This window comes from Eurosta solidaginis, chromosome 2 (genome assembly GCF_040869045.1).
Source record: "Eurosta solidaginis isolate ZX-2024a chromosome 2, ASM4086904v1, whole genome shotgun sequence".
NCBI classification, from domain to species: domain Eukaryota; kingdom Metazoa; phylum Arthropoda; class Insecta; order Diptera; family Tephritidae; genus Eurosta; species Eurosta solidaginis.
In genome coordinates this window covers 200,908,542-200,924,040 of record NC_090320.1, presented here as the reverse complement: position 1 = coordinate 200,924,040, position 15,499 = coordinate 200,908,542, and the positions used below count along the sequence as shown (strand labels likewise).

The 15,499-nt window shown below is 38.0% G+C and overlaps 1 protein-coding gene across 1 annotated transcript; it reads left to right on the top strand.

Moving 5' to 3' along the window:
- Positions 1 to 2,622: 2,622 nt before the first annotated feature.
- Positions 2,623 to 11,176, top strand: LOC137242556 (glyoxylate reductase/hydroxypyruvate reductase-like). Its single transcript, XM_067769828.1, has 4 exons — positions 2,623 to 3,202; positions 3,272 to 3,609; positions 3,676 to 3,801; positions 10,907 to 11,176. The coding sequence occupies exons 1-4, from the start codon at positions 2,706 to 2,708 to the stop codon at positions 11,026 to 11,028; spliced, it is 1,083 nt and encodes a 360-aa protein (XP_067625929.1). The 5' UTR covers positions 2,623 to 2,705; the 3' UTR covers positions 11,029 to 11,176.
- Positions 11,177 to 15,499: the final 4,323 nt, after the last annotated feature.

The following is a 15,499-nucleotide window of genomic DNA, read 5'->3' as shown; positions in this document are numbered from 1 at the left end:
GGAACACATAATACATACAAGAATAGAAAGCGACCTATGCAAAAACAAATCGCCGCTAAGTGGCGCGAGGATCGATATATTCACAAAAATCATATTTGTGGTCCGATTTGGCTCATATTTGGAACACATATTGCATCCAGTCCGGTAGAAGTGACATCAAAATATTTTGGAGTTGGAGGAGGGACAAGCATACGTGGCGCAGAGTCGAGTAAAGTCTTTGGAAGTATTATGTATTGACGACTTAGTTTGTAACAAATTGTCAGGAAAGAGTCACTAAATGAACTAAATGGAATGAGAAATAATAGGCAATTAAATAAAGACTAAAAACTTGAAAAAAAATTAATAATAAAAAAAATTTTAAGTTAAACGGTTTTATTGAAAACAATACTTACATGAAGTAATAATAATACGAAAAGCTAGAAAATAATTAGGTAGGTCCTAGGTACTAGTCATCACACTCCTTATCAATCTAGGGCGTTGGTCAGACAATTAAATAAAAGCGTTGGACGCGTCAAATTTCTATTGATAGTCATATATAAGACCAACTGAACCTTAATCAGGTTATGCTACGCCTCACATTTTTAGACATTTCACGCGCCCAATGCTTTTATTTAATTGTCTGATAATCGCCCTAGATTGATGAGGAGTGTGATAACTAGTAACTTGGACCTACCAAATTATTTTCTAGCTTTTCGTGTTATTATTACTTCATGTAAGTATTGTTTTCAATAAAGCCGTTTAACTGAAAAATTTTTTTTATAATTTTTTTTTACATGTATATACAACTGCATTCGTGGGTAAAAAAACACGCTTATCATCACTTAGGCCGGTTTTGTGTTGAAGACGAATAGAGTTTAACCTTGCCACTTTGTTCGACCATCTAGGGAACGATTTGGTATGACCACGTGCAACCTTCTAGGCCATACCGCCCTCCCACCCACTAGACCCATCAGGAGTTCGGGGTTGTCAGAGCCTCGGATGTTAATGAAACAGTATTCGCCACGCGTAGGGGAGGTTGAAAATGTGATTGGAGAAGCTATATATTGCGCTGGCAACCCTTTGAGAGGTTGCGCTACACAACCCCTTGAATCAATTTGGTATTTTAGTCGCCTCTTACGACAGGCATACCTACAACTGAAGCGTTAGGGGCTTAGAATATGCCAGCTGCCGGTCCTTAGATAACATTTAGGAGACCCCTCTAGCGGCATTTATTGAAGATGCGCGGCAGTGGCAAATAACTCGCACAAAACGGGTTGTTCTTAGCGGATATACGCACCTCTGTTGATCATAGTGTATAACCTTTAGCTGAATCGGTTGCGAAGAATAGTGCTCACACATTTTTCGGTCATAAAAGTGAAGAATAGTGTAGAGATACAATAGAGAGACACATTTCAGTTACAGCTGAGTATAATGCGTACTGAAATTTAGCAGTACTTATTTTCTACGCAACAATTTCATAAGTGTAGATAAAGTTACACACTTTGCAATCCATAAAAAGTTTAAGTGCAAAGGTATAATTAACAAAAAAGAAAAAAAATGCAGCTAATATTAGCTCTACTTAAGGGTTCTCCAAGCAACACTATGGATCTTTTTATTTTTTTTTTGAAAATGATTTGTAATTCTGTTCAATTTAATGGAAAAATAAAAACAAAGCCATAACAACAAAAAAAAAAAGGCTACAGACGTAAGCCCGGAAATACTTTATACATATGTCTAGTAGAGGTTTACGCCGATTACTTTATCGGCGCGCCGGCGTTCGCCGGTGTTCTTACTTTAAAAAGCTTGTTTTTTCTATTAAAAAAAAATATTTAAGAAAGGGTTTGTTTGTATGTATTTAAGGAAATCAACGTTTTGGCCATTTCGGAAAGATTGGGGGGGGGGGGGGGGTTTCCCTCAGAACCTCGCATATCGTTCAAAAATTTTCAGGAGTAGCTCTTGCGGAGGGATTGTCCCTCGTTCACTTACTCCAGAGAGGCTTCGAACCTAACCCCAGTCTTTGGAATTGGTACTGCTGCGTCTGCTAAAAAGAAATAGAGATACATAAAATGGTCACACTTTTGTCTGTATATCTCGTGCAAAGCGTAGTTTCACCTGGGGTTAACTCCTAATAATCGTCGCAAACACAATTTATTTAAATCATGTGGCTCCTTGGCGGTCACGCACAAGGCGACTTACGGTTGCAATTAATGGTCTATTAATACTCATGACTTTCATGGCACAGGGCGCCTCCAGTTTTTTCGGCTGTTTTTAAGAGCTACAATTCCCGATGTGCGAACAGCAGCAAACCCGACCACCAGTCGCTACCACGCCTCCTGACTCTAACACCATATGCCACAGAAGGACAGGAATTGTTAATTTTTCGAAACGGTCTGATGTACCTGAAAGCTAAATCGGATTATGTAGTTCTTGTCACCGTTGCATTTTGCATACCATTACTCAAAAATGCTTAACGGTTGTGGACAATTTAAAAAAAAATAAAAAAAAAATTACTGTATCACTGTGCCAGACCAACAATAAATTTATACCAAACCGGTTTTTTGAAGTTAAATATTCACAAATATGAAATATCTTTTAACCCACGTTTTGCGCTTTAGTTTGTTGCAAGAAGTCCATAAACCCAGATGGATATTTAACTTTTGATTGCACATAAATTTGTCTAAACCGTAATATATTAATTTTTCAAGTTTGTTTATAATAAACGCAAAATGTTTTTAAAAAACGCGTCCTTCCTCTCCGCTATCTTCGCCACATTAAATGTCGTGGTTAGAGCTGAGATAATTACCGCGAATAATACAGACAAATTATCTGGAGAAGAAAAGAAATGCAAAATTTTGATCACACACCCAGAAGTGCCAAAAGTAGCTATCGACATACTCTCGAGGAGCTGTGAGTTGATTATAACACAGATTTTTCCACCTGATCGCGTCGAAGTGTTGGAAAAAGTCAAAGGGGTGGACGGTATTTTTTGGGCCGGTCTTGAAAAATTAAATGCTGAAGTATTAGATGCTGCTGGTCTGCAACTAAAAGCGATTTCTACAATGTCAGCGGGTTTTGACCATGTCGATGTGCCCGAATTGAAAAGACGCAAAATACCGCTAGGACACACACCCATTGTTGTCAATGATCCTACAGCTGAGATAGCAATCGCCTTGATGTTGGCAGCAGGACGTCGTTTTCACGAAGGTCGACATGCGATAAATACGTAAGTTTGTGTGAAGTTGTTGGTGTAAGGAAGACAGTAATAATTATATATGCACTTCTCACTTTTTAGAAATACATGGCAGAACTTCCGTCTCAACTGGCTGTTGGGCAAAAATATACGCGGTTCTGTAGTGGGTTTCTTTGGTTTTGGTAATATCGCACAATCGATCGCTAAACGTTTAGCTGGCTTCGATATTGATCACATTATCTATACGACGCGTCGACGTTTGCCTGAGGAAATCGAAGCGCAATTCAATGCAACTAAAGTAGATTTCGATACTTTATTAGCAGAGAGTGATTACCTGTTGGTTGCTGCTCCATTAACTAATGAAACGGCTGATATCTTCAATGCCACCGCTTTTAGTAAAATGAAAAACAGCGCTGTGTTTATCAATGTTGCGCGTGGAGGTAAGGCGGGTTGAATGAAAGCGTGAGTGACCTTGGTCTAATTCAATTATTTACTTATTTACATAGGACTTGTGAATACGAACGACTTGTACGAGGCTCTTGAAACAAATGAAATATTCTCTGCTGGCTTAGATGTGGTGACACCAGAACCATTACCTTCCGATCATCCCCTGCTAAGTTTGCACAATCTTGGTGAGTGATGAATAAGTGAAATTTAGAGTAATAGCCCTGCAGATAATGGCGCTGACTTGAGCCTGGTGCAGAACTATCGTATTTAGAAACGGTACTACTCCTCAATATATCCTCAAGCAGTGCTTTCAACTGACGCTTCTAACATAGCGATGTCCACGAAGTGACAATCACCACCCGTTGCTGAGCTTTATAGCGAACTCTTAGCTTTCTCAGTCGTAGGTGGTACTGAGATGGTCACTGCCTAATTTATATATGCTATATATAGCTCAGACTTAAGCGTTGTTATTACAAGCTTGCCTGCCAATTGCCTCGCTGTCGATTTTTGTCTTATTCATAACATTTTTATACTCAGCTGAGCAGAGCTCACAGAGCATATTAACTTTGTTCGCATAACGGTAATCCGTAACGGCATAAACTAATCGAGATAGATATAGACTTCTATATATCAAAATGATCTGGGCAAAAAAAGAAATTCATTTAGCCATGTCCGTCCGTCTGTCTGTCCGTCCGTCCATAAACACGATAACTTAAGAAAAATTTGAGGTATCTTGATAAAATTTGGTATGTAGGTTCCTGGGCACTCATCTCAGACCGCTATTTAAAATGAACGAAATCGGACCATAACTGCGCCCACTTTTTCGATATCGAAAATTTCGAAAAACCGAAAAAGTGCGATAATTCATCACCAAAGACACCTAAAGCGATGAAACTTGGTAGGTGGGTTGAACTTATGACGCAGAATAGAAAATTAGTAAAATTATGGACAACGGGCGTGGCAGCGCCTACTTTTAAAAGAAGGTAATTTCAAAGTTTTGCAAACTGTAATTTGGCAGTCGTTGAAGATATCATGATGAAATTTGGCAGGAACGATACTCCTATTACTATATATGTGCTAAGTAAAAATTAGCGAAATCGGATTACGAACACGCCCACTTTTAAAACAAATTTTTTTTTAAGTCAAATTTTAACAAAAAATTTAATAGTTTTACAGTGTATATGTAAATTATGTCAACATTCAACTCCAGTAATGATATGCTGCAACAGAATACAAAAATAAAAGAAAATTTCAAAATGGGCGTGGCTACGCCCTTTTTCATTTAATTCGTCTAGAATACTTTTAATGCCATAAGTCGAACAAAAATTTACCAATCCTTGTGGAATTTGGTAGAAACATAGATTCTATGACTATAACTGTTTTCTGTGAAAATGGGCGAGATCGGTTGAAGCCGCGCCCAGTTTTTATACGCAGTCAACCGTATGACCTTTCGCTCGGGCGTTAACACGATAACTTGAGCAAAAATCGATATATCTTTACTAAACTTAGTTCACGTACTTATCTGAACTCACTTTATCTTGGTATAAAAAATGGCCGAAATCCGACTGTGACCACGCCCACTTTTTCGATATCGAAAATTACGAAAAATGAAAAAAATGCCATAATTCTATATCAAATATGAAAAAAGAGATGAAAAATGGTAATTGGATTGGTTTATTGACGCAAAATATAACTTTAGAAAAGACTTTGTAAAATGAGTGGGTATTAAGTAGAAGAAAATGAAAAAGTTCTGCAGGGCGAAATCAAACGCCCTTGAAATCTTGGCAGGAATACTTTTCGTGGTTTTACATATATAAATAAATTAGCGGTACCCGACATATGATGTTCTGGGTCACCCTGGTCCACATTTTGTTCGATATCTTGAAAACGCTTTCACATATACAACTAAGGGCCACTCCCTTTTAAAACCCTCATTAATACCTTTAATTTGATACCCATATCGTACAAACCAATTCTAGAGTCATCTCTGGTACACCTTTATGACGATATCCTGAAATGGCGTCCACCTATAAAACTATGGCCCACTCCCTTTTAAAATACTCTTTAATACCTTTCATTTGAAACCCATTGCATTCAAACACATTCCAGGGTTACCATAGGTTAATTTTGCTAAATGGTGATTTTCCCTAATTTTGTCTCCAAAACTCTCAGCTGAGTATGTACTGTTCGGTTACAACCGAACTTAGCCTTCCTTACTTGTTTTATTCATACTTTATTTTCTGTTTTCTAGGTTTTATCGTTATTAAATTTTTTTTTATATATTCCTCAACCTAGAATAAATTAAATGCAAATTATACAAGAAAATCGCTATTTAGGATGGCATAGATATTGGATAACAAACATAAAAACCAGCTTAAATTTAAAATTTACTACCGACCGCATCTCGCTGATTTTTTAGCCGAGCGTGCTTTCGAATGTGTTCTTTACAGCTGGTTCAAGCCGCCTGACAGTAAATTAAATATCATTATTTTGAATATTTTGAAAGCGGAAAACAAAAAAATAAATGTAAGGCGCGATAACCTCCGGAGAGATCTAAGGCCGAGCTTCTCTTCCAACTTGCGTCGTGCTCCTCTTGATTTTCCCTACAAATTGGCCGGACGGGACCTACATGTTTTATGCCGACTCCGAACGGCATCTGCAAGGCAGATGAGCTTTCACTGAGAGCTTTTCATGGCAGAAATACACTCGGAGCGCTTGCCAGACACTGCCGAGGGGCGACCCCGCTTAGAAAAATGTTGTTCTAATTTTGATGTTGCTTTGCCCGGGGTGGGAACCCAGTGCATACGGTGTGGTAGGCGGAGCACGCTGCCATGACACCACGGTGGCCGCTTGAAAGCGGAAAAAGGTTTAGTAAATTAATTGTAATGGTTTTTTTTTATGAGGAGAGGTTCAAAACCTCCAAAAATGCGATTTGCAAATACAAAATCCCCAACTTAAAAAAACGCGAGAAAGTGGAAAGTCAGTGTAGAATGTAGACTTCTCAGCCCTGGAAAACAACAAATAGTGGGCGAACCAGTTTTTACGGTATTTATCATACGAAGTGTCTATTTGCACATCAAAGATGTCTTGGTAGGGAGAAGTTCGGCTCAGAAATACAGTGGACGGTGCCATGACATAGTTCCAAGTTGCCTTACCCCATTTTTAAACGGTTTTATTTAGCTTGAGTTGACAGGCCGCATGGCCGCATGCACGGCTGCACGGCCGTTGTGAACGAAGCTTGTAATTGAAATTTAAGTAACTTCCGATAAGCTACAAGCATGAAACTTGGAATATAGTTCAGAACACGATGACAATGCAATAATAAGACAAAAATCGCCGCTAGGTGGCGCATGGATCGAGATATTCGCAAAAATCGTATTTGTGGACCGATTTGGCTCATATTTGGAACACTTAATACATACAAGAATAGAAATCGACCTGAGAAAAAACTCGCCGCTAGGTGGCGCATGGATCAAGATATTCACTAAAATCGTATATGTGGCCCGATTTGGCTCATATTTAGAACACATAATACATACAAGAATAGAAAGCGACCTATGAAAAAAAATCGCCGATGGTGGCGCATGGATCGAGATATTCGCAAAAATCGTATTTGTGGACCGATTTGGCTCATATTTGGAACACTTAATACATGCACAAATAGAAATCGACTTGTGAAAGAAAATCGCCGATGGTGGCGCATGGATCGAGATATTCGCAAAAATCGTATTTGTGGACCGATTTGGCTCATATTTGGAACACTTAATACATATAAGAATTGAAAGCGACCTATCAAAAAAATCGCCGCTAGGTGGCGGAAGGATCGAGATATTCACAAAAATTATATTTGTGGTCCGATTTTGTCCATATTTGGAACACATAATACATAGATACATGAATAGAAAGCGACCTATGATGCCCGATTTGGCTCATATTTGGAACAAATATTGCATACAGTCCGGTAGAAGTGACATCAAAATATTTTGGAGTTGGAGGAGGGACAAGCATACGTGGCGCAGAGTCGAGTAAAGTCTTTGGAATGATTATGTATTGAGGACTTAGGTTGTAACAAATTGTCAGGAAAGAGTCCTTGAAATAATGAGTCACTAAATGAACTAAATAGAATGAGAAATAATAGGCAATTAAATAAAGACTAAAAACTTGAAAATAAAATAATTAAAAAAAAATTGTTTAAGTTAAACGGTTTTATTGAAAGCAATACTTACATGAAGTAATAATAATACGAAAAGCTAGAAAATAATTAGGTAGGTCCTAGGTACTAGTCATCACACTCCTTATCAATCTATGGCGTTGATCAGACAATTAAATAAAAGCGTTGGACGCGTCATATTTCTACTGATAGTCATAAGTAAAACTAACTGATTCTTAATCAGTCACATTTTTAGAAATTTCACGCGCCCAACGCTTTTATTTAATTGTCTGATCAACGCCATAGATTGATAAGGAGTGTGATGACTAGTACCTAGGACCTACCTAATTATTTTCTAGCTTTTCGTATTATTATTACTTCATGTAAGTATTGTTTTCAATAAAACCGTTTAACTTAAACAATTTTTTTTTATTATTTTATTTTACTTTAAATTATATCAACCCCACTGCAGTGTCAAAATCCCAAGAAAGCCCAGCGCGCTTCATCGTGCATGATAACCAAGAACAAGAAAGGGCTTTTTGAGTAAGATGTGTTCATTTTTGAGTTCCTTCTGTATTCCTCATTGATGAATTTTTATTATTAATTGTTTTATCATTATCTCTGAGATCTTTAGTGTGATTTATTGCCTAAAGTATTTTCTTTTATTTTCTGTTATTTTGCGGCCGAAATTGGTTTCGAGAATAGTAAATTTATCTCCCGTCTGCTCTGATAGATTGAAGATAATTTAACCTTAATATTAGGGGGTCTGCAAATAATAATTATTCCTAAAAATTTAAACCAGGAAAACCATACTACGTCCCGATTGTATATTTCTGGGGTTCTGAGGGAACTATGTCCAGGACCACTTTCAAATAATTTCTGGACTGTTCGGGGATGGTTTTGGATTAGTTCGATTGATTTTTTTTGTTGGGTCATTCCATTCGAAATAATTTGGAGAGAATGTTCGATTTGTTATAAAAAAATATTGATCTTTTAACGGATTTGTTATCGAAAAAATATCGAATTGCACGGATATATTCGATTTGTTACCAATTTGTTATTGAAAATATTCAAACAATAATAACAATATTGAATTGTTATCGAAAAGTTGCAGATTTGCTATCAAGAATTTATCGATTCGTTATTGAAACGTTATCGACTGGTAATCTTGAAAATATCGATTTGTTATTTAAAAGGTGTCGATATTTTTCGATAACAATTCGGTAAATTTACGATAAAATATCGTGAACTTATCGATAGTAAATTTAAATTTTGGTAACTTTTTGACAACAAGTCGAAAAATCGATAACGATAATTTTTTTCCATTGTAAATATTTTTCAAAAAAAAAAAAAAAGAAAACACAAATTATTTTTATTATTAAAAATTTATGAGCTTAACACCAGCTTACAATAATTGAATATTCAATTATCACGTTTTTCTAAGAGAAACTGAAAAGAAAGAAAGAAACATTTACTGGCATATTGCGATGGTACCATTTCGAAAAACTTCACGAATTCATCATCAGGCAATTTCGTAATGTTATCAAAGGTTTCACCGAGATTCGAACCGCGAATCATACGGTGAAACTGCAGTTGCGTTAGGTTATTCTGCTTGTATTTGTTTCCTTGCTTAATTCAGTTTATCTCATTTCGACACTAACAACACAATTGAGATATTCTGACCCCATTAATTTGCCTGTTATGTAGATTTGTTTTTGTAAAGTTTCTTTTTCGTTGCGAATGAGAAGCTTTGTAAACTCGGGCTCAGTTTTACATATTTATGTTTGTTTGTTTTAATGGTTTGAGATAAACTGAATTAAACAAGGAAACAAATACAAGCAGGATAGCCTAGTGGTTAAGGCAACTGCAGTTTCATCGTGTGATTCGCCGTTCGAATCTCGGTGGAACCTTTGATAACATTACGAAATTGCCTGATGATGAATTCGTGACGTTTTTCGAAATGGTACCATCGCAATATGCCAGTAAATGTTTCTTTCTTTCTTTTCAGTTTCTCTAAGAAAAACGTGATAATTGAATATTCAATTATTATAAGCCGGTGTTAAGCTCATGAATTCTTAATAAGAAGTATAAATTGAATAAACCATTAAAACAAACAAAAATTATTTTCTTCCCTTTCCTATTCTTTCCGTACTTTTCCTTTCCTTTCTCTCTCTTTTCCTTTCTTTTGCTTCTTTAGTGCCTTTTCCTTTCCTGTTCTTTTCTATCGTTTCATTTCCTTTGATTACCTTTTCTTTACTTTTCTTTTCTTTTCTTTTTCTTTCCCTTCCCCTCCTTTCCTCTCCCTTAATTTCCCCTAACTTCCATTTCTTTCCTCTTTTTTCTTCTGTTTCCTTTTATTTTCTTTTCCTTACTTTCCTTCACGTCGTATTTGCGCAAGCGATAAATAATTCACAGGTATGATATTTGTTTGAAGCAACTCTGTTTCCTAACATATACACATGCACGTTTTAAAAGAACGCGATTTATATTTTATCGGTAATCGGTAGCTCTCGTTCACTGACACTCTGTCACTAAAATTGTTATTCTCTGTGATAAACTGAGACCAGTGGAAAATATCGTATGCGGGAGCCGCTATATGTGATATCTGGCTTTTATCATGATAATGATAATCAACTACCTATCAGCGTTCGACAATCGCTAAAGAGAAAATATCCCTGCTATAGTAGTTTTAAAGTAAGACATTAATTGTAACTAAAGCGAAAAGGAACACATTTTAGAAAAGGTCATGGCTTTTATTGACGAGGACTTTTCTGGCATTTCGGGATCCGTAGCTCATAGCTGAGTGTATAATGTTTGGTTTCACACGAATTTACATTCTTATACTTGATTTTTAGACAAAAGTTTGCAGTCGCAAATTGTAAAAACTCTGACTTAGGATAATGGAACTCTGCCAGTAGGTAATCATGCCCTTAAGCTTTTTCAAATAAACCTATGTTGCAAAATGAAATTATTGAGCTCCATGAGATCCGGAGGAAACCCAAAAGTTCCAAATATTTTTGGAACATAAATCACTTCTGTGAAATACACATCCGCAAAAAGTTAATCAAATAACTATCTTAAAAATATGAAAATCTACAACAAAAGAACGTTGATAATATTGATATCATTCTTCTTTTCAGTCCTCCTTCCTCACTTGGCAACGGCTACAGAGCGTACTCGAAACGATATGGCCACCGTAGCTGCGCGTAATGTTCTACGAGCGTTGGCTGGTAAGCCAATGATCTCACCTGTTTATGAATAAACTAAAGATTTGAGTGCTCAATATATGTGACCCGACCTATGAAAAGGTGGATTATGACTAAAAAAAAATTACTACTACTAAGAAACTGAAGAAATGCATTCTTTATCTTTAACAGCTGTTTCTCGTAATTTATTTTTTGAGTCATAAGCCACCTATTCATAGGCCGGGTCACATATCTAAAATATTATATTAAATAGTAGATCTTAAAATAATTAAATGGTTTTGTATATAATGTGTCTTACTTATTAGGCATTTTAGCAAAATAACTAATTAGCGAACTGTTTTAACATTCATTTTGAAATAGATGGCACTCCTATTCAAAAAGAAGAAGAATTAGCATAGACTGAGACGTCACTTGGAGGCGACTTCGTTTATGGTGGTGTTCCTCTTCGTGTCGCGTTAACGCCCGCTGTCGACCACCGTGGTGTGATGGTAGCGTGCTCCGCCTACCACACCGAATGCCCTGGGTTCACACACCGCGTGCAAAGCAACATCAAAATTTTAGAAATAAGGTTATTCAATTAGAAGAAAATTTTTCTAAGCGGGGTCGCCCCTCGGCAGTGTTTGGCAAGCACTCCGAGTGTATTTCTGCCATGAAAAGCTCTCAGCGAAAACTCATCTGCCTCGCAGATGCCGTTCGGAGTCGGCATAAAACAAGGAGGTCCCGTCCCGCCAATTTGTAGGAAAAATTAAAAAGGAGCACGACGCAAATCAGCCTAAAATCTCTTCGGAGGTTATCGCGCCTTACATTTATTTTTTATTTATTTATTTTTTATTGTGCTCATACGTACCGTGGCCCTATTAACAATGCCCTTTTGCTCCGAATCTGCATGATATTGCTCATCGCATCAGCAGAATTTTCCGACAGTAGGACCAAAGACCGCTTCCTTGTCCACCCTGGCTTTAAGGTAGCCTAGCATGATCATGACAGAAGAAGTCATTGTATGCCCTTTCTAGTTTAACCGCGACTTAATAGCCGTGAATGATAATATTTGGCGCCGAAGTCTATTTTCTATTACAATATTCACTCCAGACTATGTTTACGACTTCCCTTTTTCTGCTACTGTGGTCTACGCAAGGTCGGTGACATTGATGTTCGCTTTTGTCTTCACGAGGGCATACACTGTGCAGGGCGTTTTGAGAAATTCAGTTCTCATCCGAAGCTTGGTAATAATATTTTTCATTGTTTTTTTGTAATCATTCTGCCCGCGCGCTAATTTAAAAACGTTTCATACCAGAATATTTTTCAAAAATGCCCTTTATCAGAATTCGGTTGAAGTACCTTCTATAATTGGTGAAATAGGACGTACTTCGAAACTTTTCTATATAGGGAGTTTTCGGAATGACAGCCACTCAGCAATGGAAATGTAAAAACAAGGAGACCCTACTTGTGTTGATAGTTCTTTGTCGGATTTTGATACGGAACGTTCGGTAAAATAGCATTTTTAAGATACTAGCCCGACCATTGCGGAAACGTTTCGTTACTGGCAGCTCGTCAAGATGAGAATCATTAGAAAATGATGAGAAAAAGACTTTCACACTTGTCTAATTAGTACAACCATTAGACAAATTACCACTCCAAGTCACACAAGGCGAGAATATTGATATCCGTATTTCACTCCATATTCATGTTGGGGAGGATTGTTTGTGTGCAGTTCAGATTACAATTCCCCAGATAAAATTTTTGGGAGGCATTGCATGGTATTAGCCGTGTGTTTTTTTTTACACGCGTATACGTTTACGTTTGCGTGTATAAAAAACGCGTATCCTCGCTTAGATAATGATTAGGAGTAGGTTAAATAACTAGCTACAGAACAGAGTGTCCCTAAAATCGGAGACACAAACCTCTGGTGGCCATAACGTATAACATATTGTAAGCCGATGCTAACCAGTGACGTGAATGCACATCAATAATTCAATCATTATGTATCTACATAAACGAATAAATAATTGCGTCTACACATATGTACGTATACGAGCAGCGGAGCGGCAATGCACAAACACATGCATATATCTTATTTGAGTTGTCACAAGAGAGAGCAATAATTTGTGCACGTAGTTGTGGCTGGCGATTTTGTAGGCGAACTAACTAGTAACTTCTGGAAATCGAAGAGCCTAGAAGTATGCAGCGTAAACTATAAAAGCGGGGCAGGCGAGTAAGAAGTAATTCAGTTTGATTTGAGTTGTCAAGCAGTTTGATTAAGACGATATCTAGCGAGCAATAGCAGTGTTATTTTGAATAGTAGAGTTTCATTGAGCTATCAATCAGTGTGGTTATTAAGCAAGCTATTCGTTGCACAGTTTGTTATTGTGAAGTACTTTAATAAAGGCCATTTTGCATTATTACAAATTGGAGTTATTTATTCAACAGTTTAGTGATTCGAACTTAGCAGAGGATTGCAGATAAGAGGATTTACAAGCAAATTCGTTACAATTGGTGTCAGAAGAGGAATTGTTGAATAAATTCCAAAGGACAACAAGGACATGGCAAAGTTCGGTGAATTGAAGATCCAGCAACTAAAGAAGGAGTTGGAGACCCGTGGATTGAATACAAGCGGCGTTAAACTTGAACTTCAGGCACGGCTACGAGAGGCAATGGAAGCAGAAGGAATTGATGTGGAAGAGCATGTCTTTCATCTTGATAGCGAGGAGACAACAAAAATTGAAGAGAAAAACGAAACATCGCAGACGGTTACCAGTACAGACTTGAACATGATTTTAGCTGCAATATCTGCTCAAACATCGACAGTGTCATCTCAACTGGCAGAACAGCAAACATATATGGAATCGCAGGAGAACCGAATAACATCGAAGATTGAAGCACAGGAAACAAAAATTTCTTCACAACTTGAAGAACAGAAGACGTATATGGTATCCCAACTGGAGTCGCAGGAAACCCGTATAACATCCAAGATGGAAACGCAATTGGAAGAACAGAAGACATATATGGCATCCCAACTGGAATCGCAGGAGACACGCATAACATCAAAGATGGAAGAACAAGAAGCGCGCTTATCATTACAGGTGGCACAAATGTCTTCACAGTTAGAAGCACAGGAAGCAAGGGTAACATCAAAGCTGGAAGCGCAGGATGCAAAAATCGCTCAATTTCAGGCAGAAGTCGATGATTTGAAGGGTCGTATGGAGCAGTTACAATTAAATCGTCCAGCAGTTTCAGCGAGTAATCCAAAGGTAAAAACACCATACTTTGACGGTTCTGTTCCTTTCCAGGTCTTTAAGCTACAGTTTGAGAAGACCGCAGCAGTGAACAACTGGAATGTGGAAGATAAAGTTGCCGCGCTCTTCGTAGCATTGAAAGGACCAGCTGCCGAAATCTTACAGACTATTCCAGAGTACGAACGGAACAGTTATGACGCATTGATGGCTGCTGTAGAACGGCGATACGGAAGCGAACACAGGAAACAGATATTTCAAATAGAATTGCAAAACCGCTACCAAAAAGCTAACGAGACTTTGCAGGAGTTTGCTTCTGACATTGAAAGATTGGCTCATCTTGCAAATGCGGATGCACCCGTGGAATACACGGAAAGAGTGAAGATTCAGAGCTTTATAAATGGCATACGGGACGTCGAAACGAAGCGAGCCACATACGCGAACCCAAAGCAAACATTTTCTGAAACGGTATCCCATGCATTGACTCAGGAAACGGCGTCATTATTGAGTAAACCAGCATACAAAGCTCATCGTGTGGAAGTAGAAAGGCCAGAGTGGGTAGATACAATTTTGGAAGCTCTGAAGGGATCACAACAGAAAAATGCCGGAGTTATGAAATGTTTCAAGTGCGGCAACCCAGGTCATATTGCACGACATTGCAGCACCGGTCCTAATAGTTCCAACAATGTGGGTGGCCGTAAACGCAAAGCTGGCGGAAATGAGCAAGAACGTGTCGGATGTAAAGAACGAAAACTTGCCCCGGCTATTGAATGTCCTGTGATATCTGTGTCGCAGATTGGAAGGAAATCAAGCAGTCTTACCATCAGAGGGAATGTGGATGGTAAAGAGCGTGTACTGACTGTAGATACGGGGGCATCTCATTCCTTGATTCGATCTGATTTGGTCTACAGGAGAGTAAAGTCGTTACCTGGAGCAAGGTTGCGTACGGTCACAGGCGAGTATAATCAAGTACAAGGCGAAGTGGTATGTGAGGTATTAATTGGAAAAGTCATGGTTCTACACAAATTCGTTGTGGCGGAGATCGTTGATGAAGTCATATTGGGAGTGGACTTCTTGGTTGACCATGACGTCAGGATCGATATGCGGAGAAAAATTATGCGCTATAAGAACCAGGACATACCACTTAACTTTAGTTTGGAAAAAGGTTTCAGCAGTAATCGAGTACTGGTGTAGAAAAGTCGACAAAGGCCACGAAAGTAAAGGTAAAGGTTGATGAAACGAATGGGCCAAACAAAGCGAAATCAAAAGTACCTGCGAGGAAAACACCGGCATTGAC